The 22,260-nt window shown below is 36.7% G+C and overlaps 2 protein-coding genes across 5 annotated transcripts in view; one reads left to right on the forward strand and one right to left on the reverse strand.

Annotated features, from left to right (window-relative positions):
• Positions 1–22,260, reverse strand: part of LOC119651502 (homeobox protein homothorax) — a 440,180-nt gene that overhangs the window by 209,368 nt on the left and 208,552 nt on the right. The window lies entirely within an intron of this gene.
• Positions 14,872–19,126, forward strand: LOC119651503. 2 transcript variants are annotated; one of them, XM_038055125.1, is made up of 3 exons: positions 14,872–15,927; positions 16,676–16,746; positions 16,835–19,126. In XM_038055125.1, the coding sequence occupies exons 1-3, from the start codon at positions 15,780–15,782 to the stop codon at positions 16,928–16,930; spliced, it is 315 nt and encodes a 104-aa protein (XP_037911053.1). In that variant the 5' UTR covers positions 14,872–15,779; the 3' UTR covers positions 16,931–19,126. The 2 variants fall into 2 exon arrangements, with proteins under 2 accessions (XP_037911053.1, XP_037911054.1); XM_038055126.1 differs by having other exon boundaries at positions 16,679–16,746.

Below are 22,260 nucleotides of genomic sequence, written 5' to 3' on the forward strand. Positions count from 1 at the left end.
ATCAATACTGTTTTTTCGTGAATGATCTTCTCTTCACGAGTTGGTTTATGGTCGGCATAATATCGAAAGCCAACAGTTAACTTAGCATTGTATGATTACACTCCCATTTTCTTATGCGGAAAAACTGTGCGTCTATTTAAACCGATGATGACTTCTGGTTCCGTGCGATCATTTAGTGCAGGATGACGCAAAAACGAAATATCTTCTGAGTGATATGTATTGGTTTAGTTAACCCTTGTAGACTAGGTAGATTCGAAGGTACATCGTTCCATATCTCTTCAATAAATGCTTGCCGGTTCAGTAAAATTCTAGTTCTCTGCCACAGTAGGTTCACATATTTCTATATAGTTTTCAGTCATGTTTTTTTTTTTTGAGATGAATTTTGGCTTCACTAAATAAAATTAATTGAAAACGCTTTGGGTAATTTAGAAGGGAAATTTCTTGTATTTAAAGTCGTCATTTGAATTTGATACAAAGGAGCTTTTTATGAGAAATTAAGGGCAGTTCAGGAGAGAATTTCTGAAAATGATTGTGTAATCCCCGAAGGGAAACATTGATTGTCATAAGGTTAGTTGTTTCAACCGACCGGTAATGAACACCTAATCAGACCAAACCGATAGATATTAGTAGCATCTCTACATACATATGTGAAATGCACGATTTACCGCTTTGACGACTGTATTATCTTTCAGCAGTGGAATACTAAGTATTTCACAGTGTGGATGACATATATGTATATATTTTGAAAAGATATGGATGAACATTGGGGCCGCGATCAAAAAAGACCTTTATCTTCGACACTAATCATCTGCTTAAGCGATTGAACGTAAAAATAGAACAGACAACAGAGAACAGACGAATGCAAAAGCTAACACATCTAAGGGAGATTGCTTGGACCTAATGTGCCAAAATAATACTGCGGAATCCCCCTTAATAACATAGCACTGTCACAGCTAAATCTACCGTTGCTTCAATCAAAGAAGCAAATACTGTTGTAAATAAGATTAACTTTGGCAGAGTACATCACGAGAGAGCTTGCAGATGGTCATAAAGGTTACAATGAGCCGTCCAAATCTATTAATGATAGACTTCCATTTAACATTGATGAGTCAGTAGAAGGCAGAAGAAACATTTTATCATAGCACATTTTGTAATCGTATCAATTTCGGTTAAGTCCCACACCATGTAGAATACATTATTACCGCAACTTGCAGGTATGCACTACTACTCTTATCAAAAATGGAGCGAAACGCTTCTAAATGGAGTAGAACCTTCGGATTTTACGTTCGTTCTGCCTCTTAGAGTGGTATTTCAAAAAAACTGCTACATGTATCTATTTTAAAGACAGGAAAATTAAGCTAATTCCAGGGAACGGACGGAGATCATAATTGTCAAAAATCTCACGAAGGGAGTTGATAATGACTATTGTGAGTGGGAGTGACCAGAATCACCATCCTGGTTGACGATGCTCACGGAAAGTATCTCCATAACATATGTATGATGTACAGATGTACCTGAAGCAAGAGAAGTATCGGATGCGGATGCAGTATTCTGTCCCAATGCGAGCTTTAGCTCTCTCGCTCGTATTTTGTCTTTCCTGTTTACTTTGATTTGCAGTTTCACAATAGGCACGGACTTTCAGATCCATCGTGAGGATAGTCCAAATGCACAAGGTCTTATAGACACTTAATTTTTTTGCTGATGTGAGGGGGACTAAAAAGCCCAAGGAACACGGCCCATCTTCCTAAGGCTGACTAGCATAGAAGCATGAATGCAGTTATCTATAAGACAGTTCAGTGTACCCACTATCACTTTGGTACCATTTTAGATTTTGCAATAACTTTGCCCTTGTAAGTGGTTGATCATAGTCAATTCGCATGGCCGCTCTGGTGATCCCCAACTACAATATTTATTAAGAATTGGTCCTGGCTTTAATAATTAGAGATGTATATTAATGTTCCATAAAATCCATAATTAAAATAAAGGGGAAGTGATTTCTCACTCTGGATTACAAAATTTCATCCAACGAAACATTGCGAAACACCAAACTGAATTTAGATCCTCACTGTTTTTCATTGACTTCGAGAAAGCTATCGAATGCGTCAACAGAAATTGTATGTTCCGTTCAGGAGTATCATCACGAGGAAACTAATAATTAGTTCCAAAGCGATATGCCCATGAATAATAACGTTAAATGGCATGCATGGGAGCTCCCCTGAAACCCAGTGCAAAATGATCCCACCAGTTGTATGTAAAGGAATTTATACACCATATGCTCCCGCCAAATTTCTTGACAATAGTTTCAGCCGTTTCCAAGTAAATCGGGTGTAACAGACAGAGAGACGGACAGACAGACATTGAATCAATTCTAATAGGGTTTCGCTCCATATAAAACTTTAAAAGCAAGGTTGGTTATCGTAAGGTTCCCATCTACACTGATGGACAGAATATTGCAAGCATCGAAAAATTTTGTACATAACATTGTTATAAGTGACAGTGGCACCAAACTTGGTGCCAATAGAATAACGGAGCGAAATCTACCTTTGCTAATTTATCGTGATTCTAGAATTGCAGTCTCCTTAGAATTTATATCAAAATGAGACAATCTTTTTATAATGCTTCAACTGTACCGCCACTGTAACTAGAAGATCATCAGGATATTTTATCCTGTAGTAATCTCGAGCGAAAAGCTAAGTCAGACCACCAAAGAATTGTTCATTAGAAAGTTAATGCCAAAGTTTATAGTTCGCACACTGCATCGCTGGCTATACCAAGTATCGAACCTATTATCGATGTCTCTTATTAAACAGCCTTTCCTATTGATACTGACTATAACTTTCTTAATGATTGGAGGATTTGGGCTAAACTCTAATATTATTCCAAAAAGGCACCAAAAGTCTTAATCGGTCTTCCGGGTTATTCTCTATTTTACACAAACAGATATCGAAATGGCATTCATCCTGAGATAAAATTTCAATCAAGAGCATCATCCCTTTTGTGTTAGATTGTTTCTTAGAATGGAGCTTATCACGCCTGCAACCTGTGCGTCCATAACTCACATATAACTCCCTTCTTTAAAAATTAATTTCAAAATTCATTAAATCTTCTCCCTTCCCCCCTTTGATTCTGCTGAACTGTCTCCGAAAAATGGAAACGATAGGCAGCCAAAGGGACAGATAGTGAATAGATTTCAATGGAGTTTTATTTTGGACATTCAAAGTATATTTATTTCAGTCACAAAAATGGGTCTACTTCGAGACGGATGCATCACAGCCTTATCGGGCTTTAGTCCTACGAAATTCGAATAACCTATCCTAGCCCTAGGGTGCACTTCTGCCGTTCATTCTCTACATTATCTTATAAAAGACTCTACAAAGACTCACGCTGTTTGTACCAATATTGGGAGATATGTTTCGGAATAACCAAACTTCACAAGAAACTTTTTTGAAACCCGAGGTAGCGCCTTCTATTTCAGATTGCTCAAGTTACGTTTGAGGGATCCTTACTATGTTTGCGGTCCTAACAGATAAGTTTATTCTCTAAGGACAATCTCCACTATTTTGTGCACTCCTGGAAACTGGCTGTGACAAATTACATAATATGAGAGACGAGGAGGCTAACTAGTAAAGTTTTAGGGAATTATGGTCCGTATAAGATAAAAACTTGGAAGAATGAACCAATTATCAGTTCACCTAGCCCCTAAACCCAGCAACCACCGTAGCCTGTTATAGAAATTTAGCTCTTGTTCATCTGGTTATGTTCAATAAAAATTCATCAAGTGACGTGTTTGGACTGCCGCTAATCCATTCTCTGTGTTTTTGTAAGTAATTTGTGAGGGTTAGTGTACCGTTTTGCCTTCTGGTTGCATAGCCTCCCTGCAGAGATGAAGATCGGTTATGTAACTCCTTTCGTACATTACTTGTATAACTCCAGTAAAACTTTAACACACTGATTAGGGTTAACTGTCGAGCCACCCATCTTATTCTACTCCGTTGCCATTGTGGATCACATAACAGGGCGGTAACAATGTATTTTCCACAATATACCATCATTATATGTGGAAAACAACATATTATAAAATTGTGAAGTTAATGAGACGGTAATTTTGTGTTTTGTGTTGTCGCGATCGATCCACAGTCGTTCGATCGTTAGGAGATTCGATTTACAAAACCATAAGGAAATTGACTTCACTTGTCACTCTGGTATGCCAAAATGTCGTTACCTTGCCAGTTGATTTTAGTTTTTCATTCTATCTAAACTTTACAAGATTGCAGTGCCATGTGCGAAAGTAAAGCAGCTTGAAGTGTATTGCTATTGATTGGATATATCGTACGCTTACGGAAATGGAAGAGAGAAAATTACTTGCTAGGCTACGCGCTGTAAAATATTTCCTTAAAGAGAAATTTAATGCTATTGCGGCGATTTCAGTTTTGGATGCAATTGTGGCCTGTATGTATGAGGAGAAAAAGTGTAGAAGATTATACAGAAGAAGCAGTGGAAGAGGATCGGCTGACAACTACCATGGTTTAGTGAATTAACGTCAACTATTCAGTGTGGTAGCGAATAATGTCTTCCTTGCTATACCTATGTACACGTGAATACCATGAATTGTTGTCGATCGGCCTACGGGAAATTCGCAGCTTACGGATTTAGTATCTGTCACCAGAAAATTGTGAACAAATTGCATTAGAGGCGAGTGTGACTGAATTTAGTTGATATATGATAATTCGAACATATGTTCCAAGCCCCCAAATAGTTTATTGTTTTAATTAAAGTCATGTGAAGTGAGTTATTTGCATCTTATTATGTAGATTCGCGTAATTTGCCGACAAATTCGAAGTGATTTATCGCAGTATTAGCAATGCTAAATTCATTAATGACTTGAAATTCACTTGGTTTCTATTCCAATTTAAAAACACAGTTTGACCATATAAATTCATCACTTTATTTCCACCGTTTCTTCAACTCATTTCAAGTATATCTAGATGCATGCAACAATTACAATATTGACAAGAAATTATTAATAAAATCTCCCACGTTGGGCGCCAAATATGAATAATTTTGACTCGTTTAGATTGTACAATCTGAACGATCTAACATGAAGAGATTCAATGTTAGTTTCATCTCTGTGGCAGGACATACTTAGGATGTTTAATGTCATAATAATCCAGTGAAGAGAGAGCAATCGAAAATTGATTTTGAGATCTATACTGATGGGAAAAATTTTTCAATCTTACCTCCTTAAGTGCCATCATTCAAGTAAGTTTCAGGAAAAACCTTCTGTACTGTGCTTCCTCAAAATTATTATCAAAAGGAGAGTCTCCAGTCATTTATACAGTATTTTTTTATTGATTCCAATTTGAAAAGATGTGAAAAGTTTGCCGGGGGCTCACTTGAATCCTTTAGATTTCAAAGGTTGAGAGAAATCAGAGGTGGACATATTGAGGCTACATAGAAGGAAAGAATGAAAAACTCAAAAGCACACCACAAGACATAACCATAAGCAAACAACCAACTAAACCAACAATAACACAACATGCTGTTCATCGCTGACAGAAAAACTTGTAGAATTTCTGGTTTTATAATTCGTCAACACATGCTGCCCATTGTTTTGATTTTGCGCGGCTGTTTGATCGATCGGCTTTTTTTCAAATTTATGTACAGCTACAGATATATTTATCACAGTCGATGTACTCGGTGCATGCACCTCAGGCTTACCTGGTGGATACATAAGTAAATAGATTTATATGTATGATTCGTTTTCGGGGTTTCAGGTTCGTATCTACAGATTTTTAATACGGTTAATGTCATTGTAAATTTTGATGACTTTTTTTGTTACGCTGTTAGCCGTCACGATTACAGATCGTGTGGTTTTAGTCGGACTGAAAAATCATTCTTATGTGTGCGGTTTTTCTCAAGAGATGGTTTTGGATGTGTTTTGATTTGAAATTCGAACATTGAGATGCACTATTTTGAATTTGTTGTGCGGAATAATAAGCATAATATGCGGGTAGCCCACAATCTATCAATTATAATCTTGTACGGTTCATGTAATTTGGGAGGCCAAATTAGGGAAAATAGGATACATTTTTGTCAGAGTCGGAAAACATTCAGATACAATCACAGTTTCTCTGGTATTGCGAAATTGCGAGGCAAATACTAAACATAACCGGACCAAGTCGGTACTAATATTTCAGGGCGACAGTAGCAGTAAATCAATAGGCTAGAGGGAATTAAGCGGCATCAAGTAATTGTGTTTAAATTTCGCGAAATTCCTAGCATGATATTATAAAGACCATACTCGACCCTGCAGCTCGTTTCGAAACATGGCATTCCCAAGGCATTGCCTCCAGTCCCCCCGGTTCAATGAACGCGTACGTCACTTCCTTATACCTAACAATGAAGCGCTGTCAGTGGCGATAGTTCCCTCATATTTACGCTTCCCAGCCAGTTCGACAAAACAAATTTTCCATCTGAATGTCCCTTTGAATATTCTTGAACCTCCCATTCGTCAAACTTGACCAGCCCATTGAGGGGTTTACCAATTTCTCAAAAGTCTAAGTCAAACTGATATTTTCACATTCGGAACATAACACTAGTCTGACGATTGTTGTTGACTTTATGGTGGTGAAAACCAAATAATATGATTTATTTCCACGATGTATACTCCGTCTTACTTCATGTGCCCTTCAAAAACTTGGTCTCCAAAGTTATGAACGTTATGTGTATCAATTGTGATATTTTGTCTAGCTCGCATCTATTTTATAGTTTTGATTATGATCTTTGTTTTTTGTTCATTGATCTGTAATCCTGGATTTCATTGACATTGATGACCGAGCGCGGTAAAACATTGATGTCATCCGCATACCCTACCGTTTGCGTTACGACTTAATGACCAAGGGTCAAGTTAAATAACATTGGGGGCTGGCCAGTACTCCCGCTTGAGACCGTTTCGTTTTAAAAATGGATCGTTCGGACCATTTCGAGTTCACACCTGCCAAGTTGAGTTCGAACTGCTTGCTTTTAACGAAGTAGTTTTGCTAGATTGCTAATCTATGTTATCGTGTACTCATTTGAAATCGATGAATATTTGTTAGACGTCAATTCTGAACTCCTAGTAAACCTTCAGCATTTGTTTCACGGTTAAGAGCTGATCTAATAGTGGGCGTTCACCTCCGACGACTTTTTTCAGCATAGCGGCTTCAGCACGTCAACTTGTCACCTTCTTCGGATAGATTACGCTTTTATGCCAATCCACCAGGGTTTCGTCCTCATTCGCTGAATAAGTATGTAGATGGGATTTTTTAACGCAAATGGGTCTTTTAACTGTAATTCCCCGAGCTTTGCTTCGTTTTAGGCCCTTTTCGCTCTATCAATCTCGTAGGGAACCAACTACAGTGTCAGAGTCACCGGCTAGTATTTGACCGGAAAGGTTGAGGAGATCGGAGGTCTATATTTCGTTTAAATTTTCTTCTCCGCTGATAATGTTTGCCACCTTTACGCCACGTCTAAATACGAATATGATTTTGACCTAGTTGCCCCGCTGCCTTTTTCACTAGTAACACTATTTATGATCAAGTAATCGATTCCAGAATGTCGGCTGCAAAAGAATTTTGCAGAGAGAACAGATCCTTGTGGGATACCAGCTGGGACCGATATATGCTTAGAAGTGTTGGTGTTGAACTTTCGCTCAGGATTACCGACTGGTAAAGTAAAATACATTTAGAAATTAAGGATAGAAATCAGTTGGGAAATACATAAGTCCATATTAATATACGAAATCAAATTCTTTCTTCAAATCAAGGAGACAAACAATTGTGAGCGTCTACTGGTTAAAGACAAGAAAAACGTCAGTTTTCGGAATTAAAAGGGCAAGTTGAATTGAATAACCGGATCGGTTGTTGAAATGCAATTCTAGATTATGTTGCTTAAATAGTATTTTAATCCCAAACAATCAGTAATTTGATGGCCCTCCCGAAGATCTTGGCGTGGGTTGAAGGAATGCAAATTGGGCTGCAACTATCAACGCTTTATTTGGGCCAATTTTCTGTTCATGGAGAAATGGATATTCAACAGAGTAGGTTTATTGGATAAGAGAGAAATGGGTTTATTAGAAGCAGCATCCAGTCTGCCTTTTGGTCTTACTTTTGACTGTACGACCGTTTTTACCTTGAAAAACTTCGTATGTAGGAGGGGCCAGTGAGGATATATGCGAAGGAAGACATTAACAGCTTGGTTTTATAATCTAGGGCAACGAAATATCGGAACGACAGATCACGTTACGCAAACATAATTTCCCAAATTGGAGTCATTTGTAAAGCCTACGCTTACTACCTTGCCTTCGAAAGAGAGAGTAGAATTTAAAAGCTATATATTTGGAAAAGATAGTGGTAGAGTTTTAATTACTAAATATGGCCAACTATAGAAAACAACAAACCGCATCTTACAGTAATGGAAACGAAGATGTTAGTTCAGACTAGTGGCCTGTCACGCCTTGACCACATTCGAAATAAGGATATCCGTGATCGACATGAGGTTACACCGATCGTGGATAAATTGCGACAGAGGCATCTTCGATGATATGGTCACGTAATTCGCGCTAACGAGAATTCATTCGCTAAAATTAGTCTGCATATCGAAGTCGATGGGAAGCGCCAATAAGGCCGGCTGGTGTCTTGATACGCTAGATTGGGCTTTGAAAGTCTTGCGATTGCCTCCAGATCAAGCTTTTGATAAAACAAAATGCAGCAGCCGATCACGACGAGCCGACCCCGTTTGTGAACGGGACCAAGGCCGAAGAAAAAGAAGATGTATGTTAAATGCGAGGTCAACTTCAATACGGGTATAAGGAAGGATCCTTATATTTCCGCCCCAGTACTCGGCAAACAAAGGAATTAACGCCCGAATGTTTCCTTAATTTATAGGATGCAATAGTTGAGATAATCTACGAAAATAATAACATTTCTGCAGTCGCCAATTTGCACTATTAGATACCATTTTCCAATCCCGAATCAAAAATGAACCAACAAAAACCTTTCAATTGTTATGTGCTTTCAAATTCTGAATGTTTCTAATGGCTTCATCTTTTTCATATCGCTACCAAACGGAACTACCAAACTCGAAACCAATCGCTTCACAAATAATGCATTACGCATTGCAATTGTCACAAAAACCAGAGACAAAATATATGACCGCAATTTAAATTAACATTTAGAAACAACATTTTTCTTACATTTTTTCTGTTTCTACTTCAGCCATTTACAATTCAATTAGCCTCAAGTACCACTTCGCATTTTGTTGTCTTGTACAATTATTAGGTTAGTTAATCCGTCGACATTGTTGTTGTTTCAGAATAGTTTTGAGACACAAACGGAAAGAGGGGGTGAGAAGAAATCCCAACAAATTATCGTAAGAAGCAAAACTTTCCTATAAAACTGAAAAATTTCTGCTTTCCTAGCATACATACTAGACTAGCTCCAGTAGCTTCATTTGAGCAATTTTAGCTCCAACATATGCCTTGCATAAATAACTCACTTTGCATACCACTTAAAACAATTTAAATTATCTGAACCTCAGTACGTTTTGTAATGCATTTCAGTATTTATTTCTGCCTTTTCTTTGCTTTTTTCAGTTGACTTTTTTTCTTTTTGCTCGTATGTTATTAAACAGAGGGAACTGCAAGTACTTTTTACTTACTGTTAGACTGACTAGCGGGAAATACAGAAGATCAGCCTGTGTAATTGGTGCTGCTAACAACCCATCATCCATCTGAGTGTTCTCCTTCTGAGTTTAGTTCATTTGGAATCTATCTTGATTTTTACGCTTTTCTTCGGAAAGAAAACTTTATTCATATGGAAGATATTGTGGAGAGAAATAAAGATGCCCGGCGTAACGAGTACGGCGTACATGAAGGACTGTTTGAGTTAGTTTCAATTCACTAGATATAGCTGTAAAAATTACAGCCGGAGTGAAAAAGTTGAAATGTGTAGCTATTCTGTTATAGAAAATGTGGTGACCTTCTGGTTAATATCTAGCTACGGGAGACATCCAAAGAATCATTTGAAAAGACTTCCTAAATTAATGGCAAACAATGGATTACTATTATTAAAGATAACATTTGAAGCTCTAGCACCAGGACAACAAAAGTGGTTTGTTAAGTTTGCAGGATAATATTCACCATCAGAAGAGTGTGTCTTAATCGTAATGTTGTTACCCTGGTTTCATATTTTAACCAAGTGGTTCGTGCTGGCAGCCTTTAAATTTCATGAATTGTCTTAATACAATTAATCCCAAAGAATTATATAAAGATTCCATCCAAAAAAAAAACCAAATAATTTGAATTTTTAAAGTAGATCTGACATAAAGATTCTGTTGATTTACTATATAAGAAAGTTTCAACAGCTTTACGTTAGATACTTGCATACTAGCGCAAAGGGAAATTTTTTTCCTTCCATTCATTTGGCAATCAATATTCTTTGTAAAGACTCCAAGTCTAGACACTCCATTAAGTCATGTATTGGAACCGTTTTGTGTGCTTAATGGAATGATATTGCACACAATAATTTCTACTTATTTATAAAAACATGTTGTCGACAGAATTGCTAGCAAAATTAAATAATAGAAAACGAAATTGCCACTTAGAAAAACTGATAATTCTTTCCAGACTTCATTCCATAAATGGTTCTTAAGAAATAAATAAAATAATAGGCATTAACAGACAAGATGCGAGATTCACTATGTTCGATTGTAGAGATGGGACAAATACAAAAATAGGTCGTGGTCAGATGATTTAATCAAAAACGCTATTTTTAGATGCCTTCGGAAATTTTAAATATGAGCTGTAATATACACGTGAGTTGGGGATGCATAAAAGAAAGATGAGAAGAAGAGGAGTACGGCTTAATAATTGTAACTCCAACGGTTGATTTCGCAGAAAGTTTCGCCTACGGAGTGTCACTGTATGCAGTGCCATTTTGAAAGAGGAGATTATTGAAGCTCACGAACCTAAGCTCCGTTATCCGACGCAATCGACTCAGAGTTCGAAAACACACGAAAGACTCTCATCACAATTATTCAACTACCACATCCGCCAGAACTATTCAACTTGTTTCAACATTTCGGGCTTGAAATCTAGCCCTTATATAAAGCTAAAAGTAGTACGACGGTATTTGCCTAGTCCGATGTGTTCTTTGGTTTGTCTAGGCCAATATGAGAACTATTCAGTTTTTTCAGACCTTACCCTTCCACACATATACAAATTTAAATGGTCAACGTAAATATGAGGAATCACCTCATATCAAGCCTGTTGTTCCTTCAGCCCATCTCCTGATAAACAATTGAACTGTTTGTTTACAATCTATCGGTGACGAAAATCCCGGAAGCTTCAACATCCATTGCGTCAGGCTAGGGTGGAAGTCAGCCATTCGACCGAAGCATTATCCGCCACTAAATCGATAGCTGCGGTCCCAACAATACCTCGATATTTACCTACCTTCCCTACTAGACATTTTCCCAGTGATACACGAGATTGAAAAATCATACATAGTACGTAATATGACTAATTAAATTTTGAAATAAAAGCTTCAAAAAATATGCAAATAAGTGATAAGTAAGCAAGAAGTAAAAAAGTCATAGGTTTCATGCAGTGACTACGTAAGTCGCTACGACCGGTTTATTCCGTTTGATTTGAATGTACGGCAACAACACCACAGAATAAGGAAGACGCAGCGGAGCTTCTCTGAGAAGTCTGGGCGATCGAGGGATCAATGAATCGAATATTTGCTGAACTTCTTTCAAGACAATTGTAAGGGAAATGTCATCTCACCAGAACAAAATTTCTATTATACAGAAATTACGTTTGCCAAAACAATGACCCCCATGAAACAGGCATTATCACTGGCAATGGCAATGATTTGCGTAGAACTGAGCAAGTTAAATATCTCGGGTCAATGGTATCAACCAATGGCGAACGGCTTTATAAAATTGGTTCTCGCCTTAACGCAATCTGAATGAAGTGGCAGTCCACAGTTGGCACTCCTCGCGAACGACGTCGATGTCTCAAATCTGAAATTCATCGCAATGTCGTCCGTCCGGTCGCCCTCTGTTTCTAGTGGTGTGACACGCCTTGATCACATTACAAATTAACATATCGGCGATCGATATGGGGGTTGCAGTGATTGTGCAAAAATTGCGAGAGAAGCATCTTCAATGGTATGGTCGCGTAATTCGCTCTCGTTAGCGCCAAGATTGGTGTGAACATCGAAGTCGATGGCAAGCGATCAAAATAGTGGTTTGATACGCTGGTTGGTGATTTAAAGACCTCATGACAACATACAAATCAACCCTTTGATAAAATAAAATTACGTGACCGATCACGACGAGCCAATCCTGCTTGTGAATGGGACAAAGGCTAAAGAAGAAGAAGAATGATATGGAAGTTAGCGGAGAGAAGGCAGTTTGTCAGAACGAACAGATTGTAACGGCCTTATTGATCAAAAATCGATCATAGCAAAGGACTGAAAAGACGTCTTACTAAATTAATAATAGTTATTACTTTGCACAAAGTGCAAGGATCAGTACTACTATGGATAAGCCTTTTCTATTTCCAAAATTGATCAACCTCACATTTTAAAATGTGCCACGTATATAACCGGCTAGCAGTTTTCATAACTCAAAATTGAAAGCAGAAATAGGACATGATATATCGAAAACTGTACACTACCTGCACAGCAGTTAAGCTGTCTAATGTCACCATTAAACCCACCATGTAACCTGTCACTCACGTCTAAATAGTTCACTGTCAATCTGGCCGCCTACTGGACTGAAAGGACCATTCACCTCCGCCGGATAACACCATCTGATCAACTTTGGCCGTAAATGGCGTTGAGACACAAATCAGAGATATTTTTTTGTTTGAGCATTTATAAAAATATGTTCACCAGCATTGAAGCTCCGCATAAAATTTCCGTAATCGGCTAAACGGCTTGTGTACTACGACCGATGACAGGGCACATCAACGCAAGCAGGTACCAGTTTTGGTTATCTGATCTCCAGTTGGCCAGGAACAGTTCAAACTGACAGGCCAGCCGCACCTCACCGACGTTCCGCCACCGAGTCACTGCGGTCAGTTCAGAAGTAATTGACAGGACAAACTGATCGTGACTGACGGCTTTAAGGCGTAGGATAAATGAGGTGATTCGATAGCGACAAAACCAGCAAGCTGCGATTAAACATAATCCACATTTTGTAGTATGCCAGGAGATATAAGTTCATCATAATAAAGTATAACCGGCGAGATATCAGGAAAATGGAACCTGAAGAGGATAAATTCAGGACACGACGGGCATGGTTATGTATGGGGCAGCCTTAAAAGTATCATTCCCTTTCAACGTGATGAAACTATCACAGCAGACTCTTCATGAAGTCTTTCCATTATTTTTGTTATTATTTCATTTCTTCTGCTCATTATTTTTGGGATTTTTTCTTTTCCCTTTCCCTTAAGGCGAGTGTAAAGCCCAAAGCAGCGAGAAAATCATAAAGACGCAAATAAAAATCTCTAATGCAATCAGAAATCAAACCCGTGGTACGACATCTAGAGGCTTGCGTTCAACCAACTCGATAACAGTTCCATCAAATTTGGATTTGAAAAAGAGGCAATCAAAGCCAGACCGAAACTGAAAATTGATATAACTACCATTCTCAGGTTTACAGGTTATCACGCTGTTTTCATCAATATTAATGGGCAGAATATCGCTGGCTTTATTTCACATACCTAAGTAGCGAACTGATGTCACTCAACGCATTACGAGCATGTTTTGTCCAAAATCTGGAAATGCAGCTATCTCAAGATCAGTATCTAATTAATACTTTTCCGAGTCAACGCTCTTTCTGGAAATAGCACATCAAGTCATATTCACGTCATACCATCGGGGTATTCCGGCCTGAATCAATCCTTAAACAAATTGGAATAAAGGAAGCTGGACTCTTTGGGTATCAGAGTTTTGTGTTCATGTTCATCTTCCCTATTCATGTTTCTCGATTCGCGTATATCTTCATTTCACAATACTCCTTGATGTACATATGTATTTCCAAACGCCAACTCCACCGATCATATGAGGTCGCTTTATATGATGATGACGCCATACACTTCTTAGAATGCGATAAAACCATGCGAAATACATAAATTTGACCTTCTGTAACTTTGTCAATAATAGTTGCAGTTTTGTTTCTAAAATTGTGCACTATGCAAATACTTATAATCGCCCCAAATTTTGTACCTTTGTGATCAATTGAAGGGATGTTTTCGTGTAGATTTCTAAAATATGGGAATATACAACTATTAATTTTATTTTAGCAAATATGGGAATGGAATGTATTTTGAAGCCTAGATTTTATATGCGAATACAGACTTTTTGATTTTTCGGGTAATTTGAAGCACATTGATGATGATGCGTAGGTGTGGCTAATGGGCTATGCCTCACATTGGGCTTTATGGCAACCATATAGGAACATTCTCGGAGGGAGGGGAATATTCAGCACAACTATATATATTTAATGCAAGTTGGGACACTTATACTACATACTGATTCACTCAGAAAACCATCCTTTTTTGTTTCCACTTCGCATGATTGCTTTTTCAAAGGATTCGGTTAAAAAGACATCAACAGTTCTTATCTGAATGAAGGAGCGTTGAGGCGATCCTGGTAGGAATATATCTTTTCGCTCTATGCTACAGGCCCTTATTTGTCCGAGATAATTTTCAGTATGCTCGGAAGTAAATAACATGCATGTGTACAGCGTCAAATGCGCAGCATGCCATGATTTCATCTGAATTTTGGAAATATATCAATAAAAGTCCATTTCATTTCTAGTCTATAATCGCAGCTTTTTCCAAAATAACAACAAATTCCATAATTAGTTTTTGCGTTGCACTTTGCTAATTTTCGAGCCAAAGTGCATTACTCATCACCATCAGCATCAACAACGCCGACATCTCTAACAAACCCCAGCATTTTTGCAATTCCACAATCCACTTGCATATATAAAGTCGAACAACAAAGCCGATATTTGTAGTATGCATATTTCAAACTAGCCCACATCTTACTTCCTGCATGCATAGCATGTTTGCCGGTCCATTTCACTAACAGCGCGCCTAATCTCTTGCAAAAGTGGCTTGAAACAAAACAAAACAAAAATATAATTTGGTAAACAAACACCAAAATATCAGTCAGTCAGTCAGTGACCTATGATGGCTTTATGTGAGGCCAATCTTGGCAGGCTACAAACAACATTCATAACAATATTTTATGACGTCTTAAAGAGATGAAGCAGCATCGTACATGACTGCGGCAAATGCATGACTTAATAACAACAATAATCAACGAAAAAAAGGAAAATTCCAAAAAGTTGCCTGTCTAGAGAACAGAATGGGAAATGAATAAAATAAATTTTTCCTGACAAAGCCTGGCTGGTTCTGTAGACTTCACTCTGGTGCTAACATTTTATCAAATCTCTTGTCGTTTGTAGTGACTACCATTCGATGGACATTAACCGGACAGTAATTATTAATTCGCCGACAAATGAATTTAAAACGCTTTTTGATTTATGATATGAAATTATTTAACATCATTTGTGGTACAGGGCTGATGGTAACCATTTAAATATCGATACCTATTCAGTTTACTATCAAAACAATTATTCTGAAGCGTTCCTTGCAGACTTAAAAATGATTACCTCCCCGGCACTAAACTTTCAAGTATAATGAACTACTATGGCCGACAATGCCATGGATATCATTTCTTGATATGTCACCTGAAAATTCAATTCGTGATAATGCTCTTCTCTTCGATGAAGCGTTACTAGTTTTAGGTTACTGTTCTATGAAACCAACAGGAATCTTTGCTACATTTATTCAAGCAGGACTAACAGGTATTGTAAACAATTTCATAAATTTCTTCAAAAGTCCTAAATCTGAATGCAAGAGGTCTTAATAAGTTTATTCTAAGCTTCTCGGCTTCAATTGAAGGGTTGTAATTACGAGACAGTCAAACATAATTCAAACTACACCGAAATATGCGCGTATATTTAAACGGTTTCTTGTCGGTGCAAGTAAAGTAACAATAAAGAAAGTAACAGACAAAGGGAGCTGAATATATTTTTCGTACATATGAATTTATTCATTCAAATCGTGAGCATAGAACAAACATTTTAAACTTTTTCTGTTCACTTTCATTTTGTCTCCACGAAATCACGAATAGAAATAAAGTGGAGCAAACCAAAAAATAAAACAAATGGTGATTTTCATTGTTCAATGTGTGTTCACACCTCTATTCAGAGACTTCCGAAATCTATATTCATGCAACGTTTGGAATTACACTTGGAATGGGCACTAAATTAACACTTTGGTTCATATTGATGCAACGAATAATAAATATTTAGATGCGTATATAATAAATTTTTGTATATGTATTAATAAAATAGCAAAATATCGGCTACAGTTTTCAATACTGAATCAACCCTGTAACTTGCTCCACTATGAACTACTTATTTTAGATTTCCATTTTATAAGACAACTAGTCATCAAGCCCGTAACATCGAATATTAACAATAGGGTCATCAAAGAGCAAGTCTTCCCAATAAATCAATTTTTATTAATAATAATTAAATTCCTTTCTAGCAGACAGAAAAATCCCAATCCGCCACAAAAAAGAAAAAAACAAACAACACTACACAAAAACTTCCCGCAAAGTAAGTAATAATTTATCTATGAAAGAAAAAAAAAACACCAAAACAATCTCATCGCGCGGATTTATATTAATCATGGATCATGTATTAGGTCAAAAATACAAGAATGTCCACAACAACTGATTACATACGATGCTTCTCGCTCCAATCTCCAATGGCGAACGAAATGCGATTCGAAGACTCTTGATCAAAATCCAGAAACAAGATCATCATGGAGGGAGCGGCGGTCAAGCGAATATTTTTCGCATATAAATTATAAAAGATTAATTGTTATTAGACTTTAATTGAGAGATAATTTGCGCGGATCGTGTTATGCCCACGATCATGTTCTTAGTCATAAATAAATTACATTCAAGAATATGAGACATTCATATAACAAACCATTCGGTTCACCAATTTTATTTATCATTTGGGTCTCTGTGTGACTAGACTTGAAATAAATTAAAAATAACAGTCAATATAAGGGAGAAAAAATGAAGAATTATTGAAGCGAGCTTGTACATATAAAAAATTATCAATTCGTGAATGATCTACATTAAATGGCTCATCTCATGTAATAAAAAAACCAAAGAGCGTTCAAGGAGGAAAAATACGATTGGTCATATCAAAATTATCAACTAATGAGCGGTATTAATAATAATTGTTATTATTGTAATTATCAATATTAACCACTGCCAACCGTGTGAAAGGTCGTCTTCATATTCCTATCACATATTTCGTTGAAACTAATTTTTATTATTTCTCAGCCACGTCTCGATCAGCAGTCCCGTCGCAAAGGAGATAATTGTAATTCTAGACGCGATCAAATTAGTAATAAAAATTTCAAACATAAACGTTCATATATGAATGCATTATTAATGTCCACTATTTATTTCTTATTTTGTCTCCAAAGTGATTTTACTTTTTTACCTTGAGTTATGAGACGATTTGAAAAGCCTTTAAAGGGGTACTTATGTATAAATGAGTTGAAGAGTTTATTGTTGACTTTAAGGTGGCCGATACTTGGAGATAGTCGCATAAAATTAAAACAGTTGAGTTAAATCTGCCAATGTTTCGGATTTCACATGTAAATCGTTCACTGTGTAAATAAGTTGATAGAGAATATTAGCATCTTGTACATCAGACCCTACCTGAATGAAGAAATAAAAAGTGGCTTTTTCGAAAAAATTTGAATAAACAACTAGAAAATGGATCCCCTTAAAACCTATTTCATACATTACTTTCATATTTTACGAGTGCATCGTCTCTACTACAAATGAAAGGTATTTGATCGTAAAAATTGATCGGGATAATAATAAAAAATCACGACTCTTTGATTCTGTCTAATGACATTTTATTGGCTTGAATATTTTATTTAAAAAGAGGATTTTATAATCTTTTTATTGATCAGAACATTCTTTGACTGACCCAAATGATCCATTACGGAACAGTGTTCAATATTTGCTTATAATAATTTCTGGGTAATTGAATTTTTCATGTTCACAGGGTTCGACAGGTTATATAAGGTTGCCAGACAATTCAAAGCTTTTAGAAAATTTCAAAAACAATTCCCTCAAGACAATAAAAACAAAATCGAATTCATTTATATTTATTACCTATCGGTTGCCAGCTAATATGGGTGCAGATTCATTCTGGATAGAACGAGATACGCTGGATAAAGGAATATTTTTCGGAAAAGTAATAAAAAATTTGTATATTCAAAGTCATAAAAAAAACAATGTTGACGAGATTCTCCAATAATGTTATTATTACTGGAATTTTGACTGTTAGTGTGTTACTGGGAGAACCTGAATTTCATGTAATCTTAAGCTTTCTATTTTCTGAGCTTTAATTTTTATGACTTCTTTTGGTTTGACAGGGGTGTTAAAAATCACTTATATCCATAATTCTCAACAAACAGGTAATGTGTGGAGTATCCAGCCATTTTATGGATTTTATTATAGGTATTATCAATTTTTTATTGCGATATATATAGTTTTTATGACAAACGAGCGTGTGGGATCCCGAATTTACTAAGTGTATTTTTATGAATTTAATGGTAATACTTGTAATAAAAATACAGTTAAAATGCAAAAGCTGCTTTCTATTTTATTTTCGATAGATAGTTTCTTATGTTTAATTAAATAAACTTATGGAAATTTGTCCGGTAAAAATGTGATTGTATTTCCAATTTAGGTAGTTAAATAGGACAAATAAAGTTGACATATAGTATGTTGAATATGCCCACCCAAAAGATTGGAATTGTTCAGTTACACACCTCTTATAGTGTCTAATTATCGAGGGGAAAAGTTCGTCGGGAACCTAATTCTAGCTGCTTGGATACACAAGCAAGGTTTGAAAATTGTTAGCAATGTTTTTGTTACCCTTATTTCAGCCATATGAAATAAAATATTATACCACCTTGTTTTTTTAGATATTTTGAGAGGTTTTTATAGAAAACGTGCTTCATAAAAGGATCTTCCTTTCGGTCGGGAGTTTTCAGCGTTCATGAAACCAGGATTTTCGATATCTCTCCGCGGTTTGGGAAAGGGTGAGGTGTAGCTCCAGTCTCCAACTCCCCTTGTTAATTGAGGCCATAATAATAAGCTCATTAATGATATGCGTTTAGCCCCATTTGCTGACGCTATTTTTTAACAGAGCGTTACCGACGCATATTTCTAACGGAGTTAGAGAAAAAAACCACGAGTGGGGTTAGCAAATCGAAATTTACTACAAAGATATCAAAATACCTTTCCCTCTTTAGGCGACATAACTTAAGAGCGAATTAAGAGAGGTGACCGCCGCGGTTTGTTCAGAAGGTTGAAGAGAAGGACCTTTCCATTTCTTCCACCTTATCTTAACTATTTCTTCCAGCAATGGTCTGAACCCCATCGCTGCCCGGGGGTTGGGGTGCTTGACGGTTCATAATTTGAAAGTCCTTCAATGGGGTAAAAAAGGGAGACTTTCCTCTCCCTTCCACATATTTTTGCGATTAACTTCCCCTCCCCCATCGGCTAGGGTTGAAAACTTCAACATGATTGTATGCAAAAAATTCGCAGATATTAGTTTTTAAGCGTGAGCAATCGCCGGAAATTTTTATCACGTCTGTAGAGTGGGAGGGGGGTTCGCTTCGAATTCCACATGTTAACAACAAATTATGATTCTCCTGTTGACTGTTTCGAAGAATAAAATAACGGACGTGGTTTCATTTGTTAGAAGAAAAAATATTACTTTACTTCTCGCAAATACAAACATTTCGGGAACAACTTATTCTATTCATCAGTGCTGGACCATACTATGCATTGCCACTAGGAAATCTAGCATTCAAAATTCCATGATATCTTTATACGGAACATCTATGAGGATCCTAATTCAATAGCAAACAGTAGTTTCCTCTGACAACTAGATTTTTCAATTCATGTTTTTAGTAAAGGAAATGAATTGAAATGTGAAATCAAGAAAATGACAGATTTAATGAACGAATCATTCAACTTTTTCGGAATAAATTTTAGCTAAACATTTACCTGAAACTGGGAAACTAAAACGTTGGTCAAGCTTACCTGAAATTATAAAAAGAAAATTGGTTAGATATGTTAAAAAAGCAATAGTGATATTTTTCGGCTAAATTTAGTTCACCTTTTCTAAATATTTAATTATATGAACACTCATTGTAATGGAAATTCCGAATTTTCCAAAGAGTGGATAAGGAGAAAAACGAAGAATTCAATATTGAGATAAATTTGGAGATATCGAGTTCAAGTCCAAAATAGATAATTGAAATGCAGACGTTCTACCGACTCAGCCATGTTGTCTATTACGTGAGGATTATGTGCTGTGATCTGTTTTTATTGGGAAGCATCGTTTTGAAGGTGAAGCAAGGAAATTTTACTCCCCTACTTGGCTACAGGTGACGGCAGATTCTCATAAACGCCGATGAAGGATAGCTCTCGAGTTTACATTACGTTCGAAGAGGTTCTCATTTCCAAATCGCAGTCTGATATTACCAAAAAAAATACAGCAATATCATTCAAAGATTCATTTCATTTAGTGCTCGTCAAAAATTTGGTGAACCTTCGGACAGTTAATCGGAGTTAATTTTAGGCAAAGATAGGTTGCTATGATATCTGTATGTTATGAAATTGTTACTTCAGTAGCAACATCCGAGTTGGATTCTGAAAACAGATCACCTAGGCCGCCATTATGAACTATTCAAGAAGCTAGATCATCTGTTACCTTACGATCCATAAGTTGATAATTTTTATGGTGTTCTTGTTTTATAGAACTTCTCAAACATGAGGGACTGTCTGCTGAACTGCTAATTGAAATGCCTGCTCTTGCTTAAAGTCACCACCATATAAACTTTAAATTTTGTTTAGGAATTGAGGGAATGCTAAGTCCGTCACCCACTTGAAGGCGGACCGTACAGAAAGGAAGCAACTTACTTCCACGGTTATGGTCCACGGACTTGCGGTTTTGTCCAAAGCAAATGTAGCTCATCAGACACTGCCTCACCTCTGCCCTGGGAACAGCGTGACCGAAGTGGCTAGAAGGTGATATTTGGTTTCTTATATAAATTCAAAAATATGACATGTGTATGAATTATATTCAAGGCAAAACCGCCAAATAAAGATTTAAGAACAAAAAACAAGAACAGCATTTTGTTTGAGTCCTAAGTCTGCCACCTACTTGATGGTGTTTTATCCTGAATATAATTCATACATTTTTGAATTGTCCTGTATAAAAGTTCATCATCGAAAAGGTTAGAATGGCATCTGAAGCAAATTGGCAGAAACCCAAAAAAAGATATTAGCAACAATCGTAGAAGACATACAGTAGAGGACAAGCAGGGAGCATTGGCCGAAAGTGAAAGTAGCTGGCTTAACATATCGGCGGATATGATACGATTGGTTTGATGTTGAATACCAGGATATATTAAACAAAAAATATCAAGCGTACTGACAATATCAATAAAGGAATATTAAAATGAAGTGGGAACGTGATCAAAACCTGCAATGATTAGCGGGCTGGTCAAGCAGATACTTGCAAAATGTTTGAACGTGAGCATTGATGCGCACCGCAGATTTTAAGTTGGCGTAAAACAGTGAACGTATCATTCAAGAATTGCTGCACTTTGGCATCAAACAAAATTGGTCCGCCTAGCAAAAAGGGAAAAGAGTAGCAACAATATAACAAACCAGAATAACAAACCAGTCGACTAATGCCTTTAGCACAAAAGTCAACATCAAGCAAGGAGATGTGTCCGCTCGACTATTGTCAAGCCTAACACTTGAGTACGTAATAAGTAAGACACCTGTTAATGCGAACAATGCTTTAGTTTTCCAATTTATACTAACTGCAACCCACGTAAGCGATATAAATAGCCTGTCATGTTCGCTCAAACCCACTAAAGGAGATCCGCAAAACCCATAATTCAAAAAGAATAAAACAGAGATAATAACATGAATGAGAAAAATATCCCTAATTGGCGAATATGATATAGAAAATGTTTACGAATTTATGTACTCGTATATGAAGGAT

Source organism: Hermetia illucens, chromosome 3 (genome assembly GCF_905115235.1).
Source record: "Hermetia illucens chromosome 3, iHerIll2.2.curated.20191125, whole genome shotgun sequence".
NCBI lineage: Eukaryota > Metazoa > Arthropoda > Insecta > Diptera > Stratiomyidae > Hermetia > Hermetia illucens.